General features: G+C 43.6%; 1 protein-coding gene across 1 annotated transcript in view; it reads left to right on the forward strand.

Moving 5' to 3' along the window:
- Positions 1 to 1,191: 1,191 nt before the first annotated feature.
- LRRC1 (leucine rich repeat containing 1) overlaps positions 1,192 to 20,483 on the forward strand; it is a 74,300-nt gene continuing 55,008 nt past the window's right edge. The window contains exons 1-2 of the mRNA XM_074861739.1: positions 1,192 to 1,370; positions 16,640 to 16,757. Of these exons, the coding sequence (XP_074717840.1) occupies positions 1,212 to 1,370; positions 16,640 to 16,757 (277 nt within the window). The 5' untranslated portion in view covers positions 1,192 to 1,211. The remainder of the gene's footprint in view (positions 1,371 to 16,639; positions 16,758 to 20,483) is intronic.

Consider the following 20,483-nt stretch of genomic DNA (forward strand, 5'->3'; position numbering starts at 1 on the left):
CAGCGGAGAGCCTCTGAGACTGTGTTTTGTTGTTGGAGCTCAGCACATCGCCCCACTCACGGAGGTTTGGGGAGTGGTGCTGCTGGAGCCTGGAGCCGGCAGACACGGGCACAGGGCTGCTGGTGTATTTACCCTTGCTGACCCTTCTGACCTTACAATCGGCTCTTTTGAAAGTGGATTTAAAAAACCTTATTTCAGGAAGCCTTGAGGATAGTATATTGTTTTTTTTTTTTTTTTATGCCACAGCAATGTAGTTTGAGAGGAAAAACATCATCCGCGGCCACGGCACCTAGACAGCGTCCCGTACATGTTATTACGTTACTTTCAGCCAGCCCTGCGTTCCCACAATTGGAAGGAAAATGTTGGCGCAGCCTGCGCCCGCTCCCGCTCCGGGATGTTTGCGAGCCCCTCGGGTCGGGGTCAGCGCGCCTACAAGTAGGTGAAACGAGTGGCCCAGCCGGTTCACGGCATCCCTGCGCCTTTCAGACCGCGCTGCGCCGCCTGACCGAAAGCAGAGCCCGCGCCACCGCCCGCAGCGACGGCAAACCGGCCCCCCCCCGTCCCCCCCCCCGGGAGGGCTCCGCACGTCCCGCCGCGCGGCGCCCTCCCTGGCACGGAGCTGTGCGGGCGGCTGCCCCGGGGCGAGGAGGCGCCGGGGCGGGGGGTGCGGGCGGCTGGCCGCCTCCCCCGGCGGGCGGGCGGGCCGGCCGGCCGGCGGGCCGGGGCCGGGGCCGGGGCGGGGCGGGGCGGCAGGGCCCGGCCCCGCTGATGTCAGCCGGGACGGGGGAGGCGGGGAGGGGAGGAGAGGGGGGGGAGAGGCCGCCCGTGTTCCGGGTCAGGCGCGGGAATGCGCGGCGGCCGGCAGCAGCAGCGCGGCGCCCGGCGCCCCGCGATGCCCCTGCGGGGAGGGCAGCGGCCCGCCGAGGAGCAGTAGGGGGGCGCCCCCCGCCCCGCTCCGGCTCCGGCTCCCGCCCATTGTTCTCCCGGGGCCGCCGCGCTCTCCCGGGGCCGCTTCCCGCCGGCGGCGGCGGCGCGCTGGATGCGGGTTGCGGCCGGCGGCTGGCCGGGACCCGCGCTGCGCGGCGGCGGAGCGGGCAGCGGCTCCTGCGGCCGGCGGCGAGGAGGGGGCGGCGGCGAGCGGCGGCGGTGAGCGGCGGCGCCGCCCGCCCCGCGGCCCCCGGCGGCCCGGCGCCCCCCCCCCCGGCGGGGCGATGTTCCACTGTATCCCCCTGTGGCGGTGCAACCGCCATGTGGAGTCCATCGACAAGCGGCACTGCTCGCTGGCCGCCGTGCCCGAGGAGATCTACCGCTACAGCCGCAGCCTGGAGGAGCTCCTGCTGGACGCCAACCAGCTCCGCGAGCTGCCCAAGGTGAGCGGGGCGCGGCAGCGGGGGGCGGCCGCCCGGCGCCGGGCCGGGGCGCGGCAGCGGGGGGCGGCAGGTGCCTGCCGAGCGCCCCGGCCCGGCGCCGGTGGGAGGAGGCGTCGCCGCGCCCGCCCCGAGGCGGCGGTGAGGGGCTCCTGGAGTCGCGGTGTGGGGCGGCTGGGGCCGTCGGTCTGTGGGGGTAACCCCTCAGCGTCGTTTGACGGCAAATGAGCTTTCACGAGCAAAAACCTCGAGATCTGCGATTTGGGGGTCGAAAAGCCCTGCTCGGAGGGCAGAGGGGTTAGGGCCGGAGTCACAGGATGTGAATATATGTTGTGATTAACTCTCACGTCATCGGAATTACGAGACCTTGGAGGGTATTAAGCCCTCCCCCTTTTTTCCCCTTTCAGTAGATACTATCTGCTCTGTGCACGGGAAAACCAAAACCCTCTAGCAGATAACAGTGTTCCCGTTTCTGCCTTCCACTCCTGGAAACTTCGCCATGCAAAACACGAGAGATGAATAAGCTTTTTCTGTGTGTAAGTCCCGCACAGTTGTCAGTGTTTTCCCTCTTGCAGGAAACAGCCAGATTCTTGTGCATAGTACTTTTTTGGTAGTATTGTCAAAGGTGAATTCACTTTCAATTCAGCGTGGCTTTGAGACGTGGTACCTGCCAGCGTGACTTGCTGGCTGGCACTTGCTAATTTTGCTAGAGAACTCCAGAGTGGTTCCAGCGAGGCACTGTTGGACTCCACGGCTGCAGAGCGAGCGGGAGGCGCACTCGACTTCTGTCTTGATGAAGCAAGGGCATTTTTCAGTGTTTCCTCTTTAAACTTTGGACACCTCAGAAGCCTTTGTGAGTTGTGGTTGGTAGAGTTTGACACTGCAGCGGAAGCGTTATCTGGAAGCTGCACCTTAAAAGTGTGTCAACTTTTACTAACTTGGAATCCAAGAAACTGAATTCACCAGCCAGAGAAATTTTCAAAAGCACCTTTGTTTCTACCTAAATCAAAGTTGGTCTGTTCATACCAAAGCTTAAACAGTCTTACTTTCCTTTTTTTAAACTCAGTACTCTCACAGAAATTGTTTTTTTCACTCTAGGTAGTAAGAGTAATCATGGTGGAGAAGTGTTCCTGTAGACAGCAGTAAAGATGTTCAATTTGAGATGACGTATGAAATTTGGCTTTTTCTTTTGAAAATCCTGGGCACAGATTTGCATCCTGTTGTGACTGAGCTCTTTATCCTTCTGAAGTAGAGCAAAACTGGTTTTCATAGCCTCCGTGTGGGTTCTATTTTTACTTCCAGCAGTTTCTGCTGGCTTTGTGCATAGACTAGACTCAGGAGTCTCTCTCTTAGTACTAGACTTTGCAGTGTTGGCTTTCAGGCTTGTACACTTCTTGTTGTAGAGGTGCTGAATGTGCTTGTGACTCAAATCCCATGGAGACCTATGGCTCTCTGTATTTTAAAAAACATAATAGATCTCCACAAACTGGTTGCTGTGTAGAAATGCAAAGGATGGTGTCTGTTGTTCATGGTAATATATGGTACTTACTTCTGTAAACAGGGTGCAACTATTCATTGTTTCTCCTCTTCCTTGAATTGTAATATATGAAATAGTCTTTTTTCTCCTGTGATGGCTAAAAAGAGTGCTTTTTCCCATAACTTATATGTGACTACATATTAAGTCCCATGTATGCAGAAAATAAGTGAGGGAGTAAAAAAAAAACAACCCAGGCTCCTTGGCATTGCAGTGGAATCAAGCAGTTAGGTTTTTTTATGTGCACAGATCAGATTACAGGAGTGCCTAAATATACTGTAGGAATACGTTTGTGGGTTTTTAGCTGGGCTAGGAGGAATCCGACAAACTATAACTGCAGAGACATACTTGCAGTATCTGTTCTGAGTACTTTGTGCCTTGTCAGCAATGCAGGAAGGCATTTTTATTAGGGCTTCCTCCATGCGCCTGTGAACTTTCCTTGTCAGTTCCTTATTCATGTTTTCTGATAAATGGAATGTAGTGCCATCATTTCAGATAAGTGTTGACTCCGTAGGAGTTTTGGGTACAAAAATGCTGCTGTAATTCTGGATGTGAAACTTATCAGTTGACACTGGAGAAGTGGGATGGATGGAAAGAGCCTTATTTAACATTTCTAACAGCAGATAGTTTTGAAAGTTCTACTATAGGAATCTGGTTCAGGAGAATAGTCAAGATCTCTCTGTGGAAGTTAGCTACAGGCTACACTGTTCATTCCCCTTTATAATAGAAGGGTAGTGCTGATGCAAAGTACAGATACAGAATTGGAAGTAAGTGCAAAAAACAGGGGTACACCATACCTCTTGCAGAGAAAACACGAGAGGAATCATTAGGGCGTATAATTAACAAACTGTTAGGTCAGCATAGATCTTAGTGGTCGTTATACCCTTAATCTAGTGTAATGCATTGTATTAGTCTTATCTTACCTCAATTAAGTTTCCTCTCTATATACGTAAAGGCAGTAACACAAAACCAAATTGATTTTGGGCTCAGCTCAGGGCTAAGCAAGTCAGGAGACTTGTTTAACTTTCTATGGCCTGCTAGTTAGATGTTTTCCTGTTGATGAAGGCTTGAAGTTCACAGTGATCTGTGCCGATTCCTGGTGAATCATCTGTGGGCTGTGCTGATGCCGTAATATATCCTGTAACACTGATATGTTGTTCATGTCACTGCGATGGTTGCAATCCTCCTTAGGAAATTGCTGCTGTAAAGGCTCACCTTGAAACTAGTGAAAAAGATTCACCCTGTAAACTCTGTGAATGCAGTAGAAGTTGCAATAGTTGTATGGATGAGCAAAACCCCAACTCTGCTGCCCTGCTCTTCATTCAACACGCTGGTAGTTCAGACCTCATCTTCCCAGTGTGGGCAGGTGCAGTCTAGAGCGGCTAGTACAGCAGGCAGGAGGTCTTGGAATGCTCCTCTGAAACCAAGAAGATATTGGTGAGTTCTTTTCCCAGCTTTGCCATGCGGCAAGTCTGAGACAGTGATGATGGCTTTATCTCTAGACATCTGCTTTCCTTCCATTTGCACAATTTTTTTTCATCCCTTCAAATGTAAAGCTTTCTGATGCAGATAAATATCAGCAAGTGACATGTTGGAATACAGGGACGTGCTGTGTTTCTCTGAAGTTGATGGGGCAACTTGTGTTGGATGCACACGCTTCCCCTCTTCTCCCCTGTTTCTCCCTGCCCTCGTTTCTATTAATTAGCAACGAAGGGGATTCTTTGGTTGATTTGCTCCAGTACACCACTAAAAGAATACTAATACACCCTAGAACATCCATTTTGAGGTACAGAAGTAGTCTTAGGCTTTGTTTAATCTGCAGTCTTTGCTATCGTACTTAAAACCTCTATTATTCTAGAGGACAGTATAGCATGGTGTATATTAGGGTGTTACAGAAAAAAAACCCAACAGAACAAACACACAAAAATCCCTTCAAAAGACAGAAGACAAAAGAATTGCTGTCGCGTCTCGATGGGAAAGGGCTAGGAGAAATACCCAGCAATATTGTTGTGTTGTATGTTATGAGAGTCATCTGAAGTACCCTGAGGAGAGGAGAAACAAGAAATACACTTGAATTATTCTGAAAGAATTACTTTGTCAGCTTTATTTTTGTTGTGTTGGCTGACCAAAATGTATGGTAGAATTCTTGTTCCCTTTCTGAGGGGAGAGGGTTAGGAAGGGTTCATGTGAAAAACATCTGAAAAGAAATGGCCAAGAATCAGAGGGAGATGTCTTTGCCCCCATTATTTCCACTTCTCCCCTTGTTTGCTCCCTTGTGCATTTATGCATATGTGGACCAGTAAATGAATTCAGTTTCTCTGACCCCCTTTTCCCTGTAAGCACCTTTTTTCCTGAGGTGTACCTGTCAGCCTCTTAGAAATTATATTTGTACAGTAGCTTACCAATTTTTTATATCATTTTGCTACTGCACAGGAATACTTTTGGTATCCCATGTCAGTACACTGATTCTTTCCTCAGGTCTCCTTAACTGCTCTGCTGAATCCCTGGATCCTTTCTTCCCTCCCTTCCCCAGTTTCTTGATGGAGAACTTGTGCTTATGTTGACAGTGACCTTTCTCTGTCGTTACCACTGGTGTCTCAGACTCCTTGCCCTGTGTGTTCATATTTTCCTGTCCTCCCCCAACCTTGATGTTCCAGGATCTTGCTTGCTTCCTCCAACCTAAGCAGCTCGGTCTGCCTTGTGTTTCTGATTCTTTGCTTCCTCTCCTGCCCCTTCTGTGGTGGATTCTCGACTGGGCTTGCAAACATTTTTTTTACACTGCTCTTTCGCCTTGCTTTCTGCTGCCTCCCAGGTTCCCTCTTCTGCTCTTGCCCTTCCCGCCGGATGAGCCAGCCTGGTGGGATGTACTGGAGGAGCAGGCTGTGTACTATTAAGCTGCTGGTGGTTTTCCACAATATTGAGGTCTCTCTAGCCTTTCTTGGCAGATGTGACTGTTTTCCCAGAGAACAGCAATTTCTAGCTGTCAGCATGCTTCTCACCACTTCTGCTTTACAAGACAAATTAAAGAGCTGCACCCTTCAGTCTCAAAAGGAAGGGCTTTGTACAGGGCCAGTGATAGAGTGTGGCTCTTAACTTGCTTAAATAACTCCTTCTCCTGTGTTGGATCCAAAATGCCTTCTGTTGACTATTTAGTGTATCTGATTTGATTGGAAAAAAACATAGTATGTGGTCACCAGTGTGCATAGAGTGGCTTAAAAATGTAGTTTGTGTTTTTTTTCCTAAATCTAGACTATTTTTATTTTCCTTAGGAGTGAAAACTTGAAGGCTTTTTAACTTTAGCTGTAACGTGTAGTATATCATTTGCTACACGTCAAAAATTATACTTCACCGAAGAGTAGGCTTTCTGGCAAATTGCTTGATAGAAGAAAATAACACATTCTGCCTGATGCATTTCAATAGCTTCTATAATGAAAAGCATCAGATAAAAATAAAATGCTTTCAATTCTATAGATCACTCTGTAGTTGGTGAAATGTTGTTTCTTGCTCCTGTACCTTAGAATTTAAGGGCCAGTACATCCTGTCAATTTAATTTCTCTGTGCATGGAATTTGCAGTACAAAACTAGATCTCTGCATATTTTTTTTTTCACTGTTAAAAAACATCTTATGAACCTTTGAATGCAGTATTATATTTTGGCTTTTATAGTAAATCACTAGCATTCTTTGCATTGGTGGGTGGTGGAAATAGCTTATAACTCTTGTTCTGCTGCTGTTTTGCTGCTGCTCAGTTTTACTCAAAGGATAAAGACCACTTTCCCATGAGACTTTTTGCAGATGTTGTTTATGTAAAAACTCCAATGACAAAAAAAAAAATTCAAAATTTTATGTGTGCACTTAGTTTAGCTTAAGAGTCTGCTGAACTCTCTTTGTTTGAGAATGATTTTTATTTAGCATTTGTAAACCTAATCTGATGCAACTCTGAATCATTTCAGTTCTCTGAGCTTGCAGATTGTATCTGTCATCTGTAACTTTTCTTCTTGGTGTTACACGCTAAAGCTGCTCTAGAGTTATTTGACTGATGTGAGTGAGACCCCTTCCCCGAGAGATCTGGTTAAACCCTGGCCTCCTCCCATGCCCTGGTTTCTGTGTGAGAGAAGCTGATGGTGTGCTGCTGCTTGGCTTTCGGCTTAGGCAGTGTTTGTATCTCTTCATTATGTGTGGTGTTGAAATCCAGGGTGCTGTTATCATACCAAAATCTTGTGAAAGCTCCTTAAGAAAAAGTCCCTCTGTTCTTCCCATACCACACCTGTTTCTCAGAAAAAAACCCTCTCAGACTAAATTTCACTCTTCCACCATAGTTTCTCCCATTATGCAACCATAAGCCTGAGAGATGCTTGCTTGGTCAGTGGCCAGTAATCTGCTGTGGAAAGAGATGATATCATACTCTACCTCTCCTTAAATTTGTGCTTATGGGTTGTACCCATTGCTACTTAAGATGTAAACATCTAGAAGCTTTATTTCCTTTTTTCAAATTTATAGATCTCATTGGGATCACGGGGACATGGTGGGATATCTCACATGACTGAAGTGCTGCAATGGATGAATGCAGGTTCTTTAAGAAGGACAGGCCAGGAAGGCAAGGACAGGGAGTTGCTGTTCATGTGAGAGAGCATCAGTGATATGTGAACCTTTGCCTTGGGAGGGATGATGGGCCAGCTGAGAGCAGGTTGTGATTAGTGGGTGACATTGTTTTGGGTGTCTGCTGTAGACTGCCTAATCAGGAAGAAGTAGAAGATGATGCCTTCTTCGGACAACTGGAAGAAGCCTTATGTTCACAGGCTCAGATCCTCATGTGGGTCTTGAACCACCCTAACATCTGCTGGAAGGACAACACTGTGGGATATAAGCAATCCAGGAGTTTTCTGGAGTGCGTTGATGACTTTCTGACACAGGTGATCAAGAAGTCAATGGACAGAGATGCTCTGTTGGAGCTCATAAACAAGAAAGAACAGGTTGAGATGTGAAGGTCAGGGTTGCAGTGGCTGTAGTGAGTGTGGTCACCTTGGCTGTAGTGACCGTGAGATGGTGAAGTTCAGGATCCTGAGAGGAGGGAACAGGGCAAGAAGCAGCATCACAACCCTGGACTTCAGGAAACAGACTTTGACGTGTTCAGGGATCTGCTTGAAGGTGATTAATAAGAAAGATGTTGATGCTGCCATTCAGAGGGACATTGACAGACTGGAGAAATGGACAGAGAGGAATCTCATGAAGCTCAGTAAAGAGAAATACAAACCCTTCATGCACTTGGGAAGAATTACCTCATTCTCTAGTACAGGCTGGGGGCCAACCGTCTGGAAAGCAGCTTTTCACAAAAAGGCCCTGAGTGACCTGGTGGACAAGTTGACCATGAACCAGCAGTGCTCCCTCATGGCAAAGAATGCCAATGGTATCCCGAGCTGTGTTAGGAAGAGCATTGCCAGCAGGTGATCCTTCTCCTCTGGCCAGCATTGGGGGAAACACACCTGGAGTGCTGTGTCCAGTGCTGGGCTTCCCAGAAGAGAGTCATGGGCATACTGGACCGGGTCCTGCAAAGGGCCGCAAAGGCTATTAAAGGGTTGGAGCATCTGTCATGGGAAGAGGCTGAAAGAGCTGGGATAGTTTAGTGTGGAGAAGAAAAAGGCCCATGGGATCTTATTGGTGTATATAAATACCTGATGAGAGGGTGTAAAGAAGACAGAGCAGTACTCTTCTCAGGGGTGCCCTGCAACATTATAAGAGGCAACGGGCAGAGACTGAAACACAGGAAATTTTGTCTGAAATAAGAAAACACTTTTTTTACTGTGAGGGTGGTCAAACACTGGCACAAGTTGCCCAGAGATGTTGTGGAATCTCCATCTTTGGAGGTACTCAAAACCTGACTGGACATGGTCCCGGGTGACCTGCTCTAGGTGTCCCATGCTTTGAGTAGGGGGTTTGGATGGGCTAGATGATCTCCAGAGGTCCCTTCCAACCTCAACTGTTCAGTGATTCTGTAGAGGGCATATCAAGGATTTTACCTGTCTTTAGCTTTGGTGTTTTTAATGATGCAGATAAAATTATCATGTTTTTCACTGTTTATTCACCCTCAAATGTTTAATTGTGTTTTACTTTTAACATTGATAATGTCATGGTGTTTTTGCACATCCTGCTGTAAATCCCTGAAAAAATATCACTAGATGATTTAAGCAAGCATGTACTTCCACTTAATACCAGAGAGAGAACTATGCCACTGTGTGAAACTGTATGCACACAGTAAAGGTATTTTTACTGAAAGTTCAAGAATTTTTTTTTTAGTGTGACAAATGCTATGTAAAATACTTTCTAAGAACACCTGCAACTTTACAACTTCAGTGTCTTGAGAATACTTAGCTTTTGTAAAAACCTTTTGTGAGCATAGTCAATTAGTACTAGTGTGCAACGCACATTTGAATTGTTAAAATAAATGTTTGTAGAGAAGCAACATTGGATCCTTATATTAACATCTCTCAATATAGAACACTGTGTTGAAGGCTCCAAATAAGTTTATTACCAGATAAATATCTCTACTTTTTATGATAGCTTCCAGGTTCTTCTGTTGTATTGTTTAAGACTTTGAAGAAAATATTGTGCCTTTTGACATCAAATCTGAAAGACCACAGCCTGATGTGGGCAGAGGGAGAACTTAATTTGGTGTCCCCTACAAAGTCTGACTTCCCTGTTAATGTCCCTGAGATTGTGCAGAAGATTTTGAAGTCTGCTTGGTTTGAAATACTTTCTAATGTCAGTTTTTTTTGTAGTAACAGCTGAGTTCTGCTGATTTTTGACCTCAGTTGGAAGAAAGGAATTAGGTGGTTATGTTTCAATACTTTAGACTTTTTTTTTTTCTGTATTGTTGTAGTAAATTGATAGCATCCCCTTCTCTGTGTGATGTACACAGATAGGACAAGGTTTGTGGGCAGAGATTATATATCAGCTCTAAAATAAATGTTATGATTATACATAGAATTATTTTTCTAATTATATCAGTTAGTCTAAAAAAGAATGTTACCTCCTGCCAACAATCTTGTATACTGGAAAAATGCATGCTATAAATTCATTAGTGGGATTAAATGTGTTTTTGTTTTTTGTTTTTTTTTTTTTCTCCAAATGGTAAATGCATTTAACTGCAATGAATCCATATTTTGTTGTAGCAGATGTTTTCTGGCCTCTCTTAAAGGCAGAGATGGTCCCTCCCACCACTGTACTGTAATGGCTGTAGCATCAAGTGCTCTTTAACCTTTATTGCCTCTGCTTAATCGACATAAAAGAGAAAGTAAATCCTTGCCTGCCAGGAAACAGTATGAGACAACCTGTTCAATGCACCTCTTGGTAGAGCAGCATTTTGATTCAATGCTGCAGTGTACTGGTTTCTGAGAGTGGATACTGTCTTGTTCATTTTTTAAAATGGATGGTAAAAACCGAGACTAGGACCTGCAATTGGCCCATCATTGACTAAAGTTCAGCAAATGGCAGGTGCTTCAAAAATAGTGGCCAGAAACGTAGCTGGTAGATGTTGAATGCCAGCTTCAGTGAGGCATCGGTTATCATTTTTGCTCTGTCTCCTGTAGACCCTTTCCCCACAATCCTTCTGCCTGGCTGATCCTTCATACCAGGCTTTAAAGCATCTGTTGGAGAGGGAGATGGCAGTTGCAACATCTGGTTCTGTTTAGGGTACGTGCCCCTGTCATCTTTCATTAATACTTTCTCCTGTCTGGAAATCTAGTAATTTATTAATGTTTTGTATGGATTCCTGCTTGACTGTTTTGTCTTCCATTAATATTCATGATGACAAAGTTGGTGCTAGGATGATGCAAGACCAAAGTACAGCTTTAGTATACTCTACAAACATGGTTTGAGCATGTGAAACAAATCTCTCACCTTGTCAAAAATCTGTGGCAGTTCTGGTTTTGCCATGAAACATGTGAAGACAGACCTCAGCTGCGTGGAACAGTTGTCCATTTGCCAACTTGCCACCTAGCAAGTGGGCAGGGGTTCTGTGTACCGCGGTCCATCACTAGCTGCTGCCGCATCTTCTCATGTCTTGAGAGGAAATCCATTACCTGCTTCCAGTAACACTGATACAGAGTCGTCAGCTGCATGATGACTCTGCTGTGCTGCACTGAGAATTAGTCACTGTCCTTGGAAATCATTTCAGTATCTCGCTTAGTACTTTATTTGAAAATTAAAGTTTGTTTGGCCCAAGGGATCATATGGGACCTGTACTGGTGAAACCCTGTTGCCCTTACCAGCTGTCCCTGCTCGCAGGTGAAACCAGGTTGGAATAACTTGAGGGATCTTGATGTTGATAGCAGGTTTTGTGGGAGATGCCAAGCTGATAATGCCCATACTAGACTTCACTGGAGGCTGCTGGGACCTCATTACACACTTCATGAAACCAGAGTAGGATCGAACAACTTCCTCAGCATTTCATTGTACAACTACTTAGGCTGTGCTTCTAGGGGAAGGTGTCTGTTTTCTGTGCTCTTGCTGGTTTTCCTCATGCATCCGCTTGTGCTACTGGATGGATTTTAAGATGGCGAGGTACAGGATTGCATCCTAGAAAGAGTTTTTTGCTTACAAGTTAGTTGTGGCTTTTGACTGGGGGTGCCTTGAGGCTTGAGTGGAGGGCAGGGTGTGTTACAGCTCGCTGTGAGCGTAAGCATGGCCATGGTTTTCATCAACTCCGGGCTAGTATGTCCAGTGGCTGACTTCAGAGTAGAAGCAATGTCTGAAATCCCACCAGTTGGTTAGTGTAGGGTGTTGAGTGTCCTCTTCTCTTGGAATCCTTAGCACTGAATGTCCCCTATGGATGGTCTTTCAAAGAGTTGACTATTGATGACTTCTACAAAAGTGGGGTGGGGGAGGAATGAGGAAAAGCTTGCCCTTCCCTCTTCTCCTTTGCCCTTCTGACAGACAAGAGGAATGTGTTTGTTCGTATGCCTGTGCCAGCGCCTGGTTATTAAACACATACCTGGGAAGCAGAACACTTGAATTCAGTGCTGCTTCTGCCTTACATGATTTCAGCCTTGTTCTCCTTGTAGTGTCCGGACCACCAAGCAGAGTGTTCACCTAAAGAAAGGTTGGGCTTCCCCTGCTCTCTTGCTGAAGCCATGCAATGGTGCAGGCAAAACAATAACTTATAGGGGCCAAAAGCAAGTGATTGGGGACCTTGCCAGAGAACTGGAGAGCATTGTGTCTGCCATGCTGCAAGGTTATTTCGCAGATTTGATGCCTTATCTTGTTCACTGCTTTGCTTACCAAAATCAAATTGCAGCTTCTGCTTGTGTTTGCCTGAAGAAAGACCTTTTTCTGAGGTCTTATTGAGACAGTATAAAAAGAGTGAGGGAAGGATTGATTGCGATTTCCCTTATCCAGTGACTGCAGGAGGACACGTAGGTGGTGAATGGAAGAAAGTGAAGGCTTCCCCCATTGATTTTTGTTTACAATGTAGGAGAAGAAAATGGAGCCTGAAGTAAGATTTGAAGTAGGTATGCAATTAGGAGTTAAACTATATTTAAATTGCTGTGTGTAGCTTTTTAATTCTACAGTTCAGATATCCTTTAGCTGCTCATTACAGGTTTGGAGAATGGGTGAAATAAATATGTGGTGAAAAATGGGTGAAATATGGTGTTTAAGAAACAGGACCTAGTAGTGTACTGTGTGGTGGTAGTTTACTCAATTCCTGTGTGAATATAATAGTGTAATTTCCTGAAGAAGCCTTAAAAGCTGAGGCAGCATGCATATGTTGAAGATCCATATTGGTGTCTAAGGGAAACTTGACATAAGAGCAGGTACTCACAAATTTTTAAGCATGTCAGCAACAGCTCAAGTGCCTGCAGCAAAAAAAAAAAAATCTATCCTGTGCGAATATAACTGAAATGAGTTAATTTGCTGTTTTCTTCCTCTTCTTTCCCTCATTCTAATTTCTACTGCTCATGCTGGCTCATCTTGAAAATTAGGCATTGGATTTCATTAAAGTCTCTAATTTTGATTCTCTTTGCTGCTAGTAGCGGCCTTTTTATGGAAACATTTTGCTTAACACAGTAAGCTTTTAGTTATGCTACCCGTGCCAAACAGGTTTGGAGTTTGACATGTCTGTAGCAGTGAGATGTTGCTCCTCCCCTTAAACAGCATTAGCTGCAAGTAGGTCTTCATGCTCTTCTGTGTTTTTTATTTCAATTGCCTATTGTTTTCATCTATTTACTTTTTTTTTTTTTCCCCCTGTCAGGAAAGATGCTGAAGTATTCAGGCAAGATTCTAGGGTATGAATGTTTTTTTTTGTTGCAGGAATGAATCACTGAAAGAAAGCCAGCAACGTGTGTTGTTTTGGCCACTTTCACAGGAGAAAATCTTGAGTTTTATCAGTCCTACTAGTTTGGCTTAATTCCGTTAACTTTTAATTTCTAGAATCAAGAGTGCCAGTTGTAGTGGTATTCTTTAAAAAAAAAAAGTATAAAAATAAGGACTGTGGGATCACACTGTCTGTTTATACTTTTCAGTGAGTCATGCACTTATCTCTTACTTTTTTTCCTTCTGTTGGCTGACATCGACCCCATTTTGTCAGAATGAAGTTTTTTAAAAAATATGTGGCTGGGTGGAGGAGAGAGACTTGGGTAGTTTTCCAGTGTGAGAAGAGCTCTATTCAAGATGTGTGTTCTTAGAAAATTCATGTAAGAGAAACCTCTGTAATTTCTTTGATAGCAGGAAAAGCTTCAATTGAAGGTTGGGAATTGCCACTACATAGAAGGTTGTAGGCTTCTTTATTGCTGATGCTCATGGAATTATTTGTCTCATTGAAGCACTATTAATTAGGCTGGCTAAACTAAGCAGCTTTAAAAGTGTTGCCAAGATACTCGTAGAGACGTCGGGTCTGCAATCAAAACCTCCTATTACAGCATGCTGGGTGGATGTGCTGCTCTGGCCAGCAACCCACTGCACTTTGGTTCATGTTAGAGCTTTTCAAATAGAGGCTGAACTGTGTCTGATATATTGAATTAGGAACATGTTTCTGTTTGGCATATATTTGAGAAATGACAGATATTTTTATATATACATATCTATGTATTTACATTTGTTGAACTCTATTCAGTAAGCTCTTAATTATCTTTCTTCCCTCTGATCGTTTTGACAGGTGAAACAAACATAGCAAAAAGGAGGTGCTTGCTTCTCCAGTAGTGCTTTAGAGCACTAATGATGTGCCTTGGATAAAGGAAGAATAGTTACTGAAATGGGAGTAGGATGTACTAAACATACAAGAGTGATTGAGTTCTGTAGTTTAAAGGAAAAAACCAAAAAGTTCAAAGAAATGCCATTCACATAACTGCAGGTTAAGATTTTATCTAGGAAATAGTGTCATTCATTAAAAATTGTTATGCAAACTAGAAATAAAGATCCCAGTTCATTTTTCTTTTAAGTAGTCAGTTAAAGCAACAGGAATGCCTTTAAATGTTGTGTAATTTTGTTTGTTTTAAACATGTGCTTTGCATATTTAATAAATATATACAACACTGCCACATGGTGCGGTGAGGGCTCTCAAACCTTCCTAGGGGTGTCCAGTTCTTAATAGCTATTTGATGAACATTCTTTTAACCATGTTCCTTCTTTTAACCATGTTCTTTCTGTCTTTTCTTGCTTGCCATTGTAGAGCATCTCTGGCAAGGACAGCTGTTGCTTATGAGAAGACTTGTAGGAGAACATCAATATTTATAACTCATAGCAACTGTTTATAACTGTTTAGCAGCTACATGCTGTCTGAGGAACACTTTTTGGCAAGTATTTATTTTGGACAGTGTTAGGGCTGATTGGGATCTCTTCTGTGGAGTGTACTCCTGCTGTGTTTTCACAAAAGTATCTTTAAGTGCTTTTCTAAGCTTCTGATGGATTCTCGGTTTAGTCATATTAATAAATATTTAGCAAAATGGATGCATTTGTTTTAGAAGATAAAAAAAAGTTAATGATACGAAAATGCACTTATGGATCTGTGAGGACAAAGAAGGATTAAAAAAACATGGCTATTTTAATTTTAATGTATGTTTTTAGGGAGCTAGAAATGTGTAATTGTAAAGGTTTTTTTATCTTCCTCTTAGAATTTCAACTCTGTTATCAAAGGCCTTTAATACTTGGGAGGGAAGGAATGCCATTCTGACTCAAAAAATGCCTTTGAATTTTTGCATTCAGATCTGGTGCATCTTTTGACTGCTGAGTGTTTATAAACTTTTTAAAGCTCTATCCTTCTTATTCCCTAAAAGGAACCCATGTTTTTGAGGGAAAACACATTAATTTCAGTTACATTTTATTTTTCTGTGACAAGGAACAACAAGGTATATTGAAAGATTGGTGCTGAAGTTGCAAAACCTTGCACTTAAAACCTGATTTATGATCTTGGGTATAAGACGCTCAAACGAAGTTTGAAAACCTGTGTCATAATACAGATTCATAAGAGTGCTTTTACCTTGTGTCCTAGTAAGATGCCTGTCTTACTGCCCATTTTGGTGTCGATCTAAGATAGAATTGAGTGACATTCAGAGCACACACTCCAGCACCTAAATAAAATAATAAAAAAAAGGTGCTAATTTCAAAGAAAGGATTGCAGGTGATTAAACGTAAGCAGATATCCCAAACTTACTAGCTATCTTCCAGTTATCCTGAGGGGCAAAACCCATGAGGGTATGAGCGAGTGGGTGAGATGCCCGGGTTCTGACTGCTGGGCAAAAATGTCTGTGCAGCCTGGCAACACAAAACTCTCTCAAAATTTGAGGAGTCTGGTCAGTTATGGTCGAGATGACTTCTATATAAAGTCATTTAATTCTGCACAAATCCTCACCACTTGCAGTCACTCTCATTGCCTGCCTGGAAGAGAGGAAAGCTGTGATGAGATAAGAGCTCTCCAACTTTCCTAGGGATGCCTACATCTCAGTAAGTTTTTAATGACCGTTTTGTCTTTCGATCACGAGCTGCTCCCAGTGCCTGGGGTTGACCTGACTTGCAGCTGGGCCTGTCTCCTTTGACGGTTGTTTTGTCTTGGCGGCTGCCAGACCCTCTGAGCCCGTAGCTGGGGGTCAGGGAAAGTTAGCATCCTGTCTGCATTGCATGCCCATGTCCTCACTGTAGAGACAGGGCTGGGTTGGGTTCCTCCTCAAGCCTGGAATTGTGCATATCCCCCCCAACTTTCATTAGTCCTTCTGAAACTGGGCCACGGAATGGAGGGTGTATGAGGCTAGAAAGAAAGTCTTCCCAAGGGAGGCTGGCTCTGTAACCTAGTTGGTTATGGTGCTTGCCAGTGAAGAAGACCTTGGCAGCCCCTCTCTGGGTTTTCTGGATCGTCCTTTAGAAGTGTCCCTCTGCGTTAACTTCCTAATGAGCCCTGGTGTGTAATTAGGATGCTTTTAATTACCCTACTGGGTAACTTCACCCTATTAATGATTTTGAAGTAGGCACTCCGTATTTCACTAGTATCTGTCTGCTGTGATCTTTAATAGCAAGTTTTACAGATATTTTTTTTTTTAAATAAATTTTCATTTTAGATAAACACATAGTCTGTTTGCATTTAAAAATTAAAATGTTCATTCTGATGGAGGACTGAAAGAGGTCTGCTGATTTTAAGCAATAACTTTTAATTAGCTAAAATTTTGAAAGCAGCTTCTAGTTACTGCTTATCATTTATTATACTTATGTGCGACTTCCGTGAACAGTTTCTGAAATGGAATTTTTTCTTTCCTTCAGCCTTTCTTCCAACTTGTGAAGTTACGGAAACTTGGACTTAGTGATAATGAAATCCAGCGGCTCCCTCCAGAAATAGCGAATTTCATGCAGCTGGTGGAACTTGATTTGTCTCGAAATGGTAAGCTCCAGTGTTAATTTGTTTGACTCCATACCGTCCTATGACATCATCTGTAAAACTAGGTTAGTAGGGTTTTTCTGTCTTTGAAGTTGCTATCTATGTCCTGCAGAATGCTTTTCTGTGTAATTCATGGATTTGCCTGTAGTTCTAGATGGGGAGGAGGGAAAGAGCAGAAGAGAGCCAGTGGTGGAAATGCAGTGATAAAATAATGCTTGAATGTAGTTCTGCCTTTCTGAGAGCCTGCTTTATTTTTCAATTTAAAGAATGCTTTACATCCGATTTTTACGTGTGCGTCTGTCACAATGTTGATTTCTTTCCCCAGGCTCTCTGAAATGGCTAGAATTTAAGAAGGAAAAAAAAAAGAGGTTGAAAGAAAAAAGCTCCTTTCTGTCCAAAAAAAGGCTTCCTTGTGCGCTAGGAGTCCAATTCTTTATCTCCACTCTCCTCTTTACCTGTGATTACAACAGGCAGAGGGCTGGTATTTCTAGTTGTACTTCTGGAAGAAGGATCAGTTTGTTTTTCACCTTCAGAGATAAATTCAGAAACGGATGCTGGGAGAAACTGTCTTTTAAAATGTGTTGTTGGAAACCACATGGGTTTATCATTTGGTTGTAATATTTGCTGCTTATATTGTCTCAAGCTGTGATGGAGTGAAAACAATTTTTTTTTTTTTTGGTGGCCTGGTGAACTTACCAGTTCTGCAAGAAGTTTGGGGGCTGGTGGGTCACCTTTAAGCAGCCCTAATAACCCAGTGATCTAGAAACAGCGAATCCGTGTTACCAAATTAGAGCAACTATCAGCTATTTTTGCCTCTTTGTATGCAGTGGATATGCACAAAATGCTCTCTGAGGTGTGATGGATGGGGTGGGAGAGAGTAAGGTGGCATAACCTTGTAAATAAGTGAGGGATGGAACTGAATATTCAAGAGAAGAAACAGTGCAACGGGGAGCCTTTTTTTCTTTACGATTTAACTTCACATTGACCCTTTGCCACTGAAGAATATCCAGTGACCATTTCATCTTCCTGTAACTATGTGAAATTTGCATCTTTTCTTTATTTGTTTGGTGCTTGTAGTGCCATCTCTATTTGATAATATAACTGGTGAAGCATAATAAGTCTCCAGGCTGAAAAATTTCTGCAAACCATATAATTTTATGCACATTTGCAAAACCTTGTAACAGAAGAAAACTGGTAAAAAAAACCAAACCTGAGAGACAGAAGAAACACATTAGTTAGAACATTTTAGGAATAAACGAGCATTAATTGATGCAGTATTTTGACTACTGAGTTTGGCTGAGTTGGGTGCTGTCTGTGACAGACCTTACACAAAAGGAAACACTCTGTTGGCTTAGTAATTCTCTTTGCAAATGAGTAACTAGCTGCAAAAGAGCTGGTGGATCAGAGCCATGTGAACTCTTGTCAGCCTGACTTGGAAGTTGGCTTGAGAGCTCAGCTGTAACGAGAACAGATGGTGTGAACATTTATGGTCGGGTAGATGCATTCGTGTCATTAGAAGCTACTGCACAGGGAAGTGTTTTCTCAAGTGATGGGTTGCACTAATGCAGGTGGCAGGGAGCAGTTGTTTTCCTATATCCAAGGTTCAGTGTTAATTGCCCATTTTATTGCATTAGTTTCTCTTCTCTGTGGTTGATTGCACAAGGTGACTGATACTGCTTCCTTCTGCTTAATCATGTCACAGTTACTGCACGATGTGACTCAAATGAAAAGTGCACCGTGTGAGGTGATGCGGAGGGGCCATGGCAGAAGATGACTGATGTTACTTTATGCTGTTTGGTCATGTTGTGGTTGTCTCACAGCTCTTCAAATTAAATGGCAAAACACACACCATCTGGGATGCTGCAGGGGGAATTCTCACATAAGATTTTGGAGATACACAGTATTTTAATTTCTTAGCTTTGTGTTTTGAACCCACCTTCCAATATGTCAGATTCTCAACCTGCCAAAGGTTTCTTCTGTTTGGTGGTTTGCACTCCATCATTTTTTTTTTTTTCCTAACTACCAAAGTACTTAGAGAAAAAAATAGGAACTCTTTGTATTCCTTTCAGGCAGAGAAAAACAGTCCAGCTTTTCAAAACGCAGTATGCTGCATGAATAGGAAAGTGTGATGGTGACATCTGAACTTGGGAAATAAGAGATCATTGTTCTGTGTTTTTTGTTGTTTTAGCTGTCTGGTTCGGTGCACTAATTGCTTTCAGTTGTGGCCGTTCTGTTTCCTCAAGGGCTTAAAAACGCAAATATAAATTCATTTAATGTTCTGTGTACAGGAGTAGCCCCTTATATTTTAACCTCTCATCATGGGAGGAGGAGGAAAGGATTTTGAATAAACAAAGTACTCCCATTTCCCTCATAATAAAATAGTAACATGTCTTCCTTTCTTATACTCTCCAATCCTTTGGTCAGCATATGATCTTCGAAGCTCCATGAGATGGTGGGTATATAATGTGGCTTGACTTGGGTGCGCTTCCAGGCTGCAGTGGCCAGCTGCGTTTTGTGCACAGTGAGGTGTTGCATCTGGAGGTGGGATCTCTCCCTCCAGGCAGGATCCCTCCCGACTCTTCAGAGGTAGCTCTGGATACCTGTGCAATGTGTTACGCACTGCGTAAAGTAGCCCTAGTTCATAGGCACTCAGGAAAGGTGAACAGGAAAACTCTTAAGTTGGCTTTTGTAAATTCCCAGGTGTTTTCAAATGACCAAGACATGCTAGCGTATGTTAAAAATGTACTACATAATTAATCCTTTAAGCAGTTTTGGTTAATAAGTGAATCTAGAACTACAAAAATCCTTCTAAGTAAAGCTCAAAAGTCTTCAGCAGATGTAAACTTGATGCTCCTGTGATCTTGGGTGTACGTGAGAGAAGTCTGGGGAGAGTAAGGTTAGAGCCTTAGTGGTGCAGAAGGAGAAGGATTTGGGGAAGGCTAGGAGCCATATAATCTTAAACTTTTCCTGGATTATATGCATGTTGATGCTGTTTCTTATTCCTCTTCAAGGCCATGCAGATTTCCTAGGAAGCATCCCCACTGTGCTTTTCTAGTCTGGCTGAGGCTGTTAATTTGAGCAAAGGTTGAATGGATGAATCGAGGATGGGAATATCAGAGGCAGGGAAGCTGTGCTAAGAAAACAGCTTAGTGATGGTGAACACTTTGAAGATTATTTGACAATGAAGTTTATCTCTGCCCCTTGGTCTTAGGTTGTTCAAAAAGCTGATGTACTAGTTCTGAGGCTAAAGAAAACAGACTTCTAGGATTTCAACAGTGGATGTCAGAGCTTTTGAGTTGCTGGCAAAGCATTTCTGAGACTTGGAGTATTCCCTGTAGCATCTTCTGAGATAGATGCTCAACTGCTGTGTCTGAAGCTACCTCTGGTTCCCACAGACTCTCCAGGCTTGGCTAAATCTTTTCCTGGATTCTCACATCACTGGTGAATTCTGCAAGGACACTGGGTCGCTGAAGTAACCTTGCTTGATGTCCTTGAAGTTTGGGTAGGGCACCTGTGTTCTGCATTGAGTTTCAGGGCAAGTCTTTGCTCTACATGGTAGAGGAGATATCAGAAGCGCCTGGTGTGCTCTTTGTTTTCCCATAGCACTTGGGCACTCTCCAGGACAAATCTTGAAAGACCCTGTGATTCAGAAAAGATGTGCAATCTCCAAAGGAAGAAAGACATGCTCAAATTTCTGCAGTTTTTTCCTTGTGTCTTGGCTGGCACTTC

Source organism: Strix uralensis, chromosome 3 (genome assembly GCF_047716275.1).
Source record: "Strix uralensis isolate ZFMK-TIS-50842 chromosome 3, bStrUra1, whole genome shotgun sequence".
In the NCBI taxonomy this organism is placed as follows: domain Eukaryota; kingdom Metazoa; phylum Chordata; class Aves; order Strigiformes; family Strigidae; genus Strix; species Strix uralensis.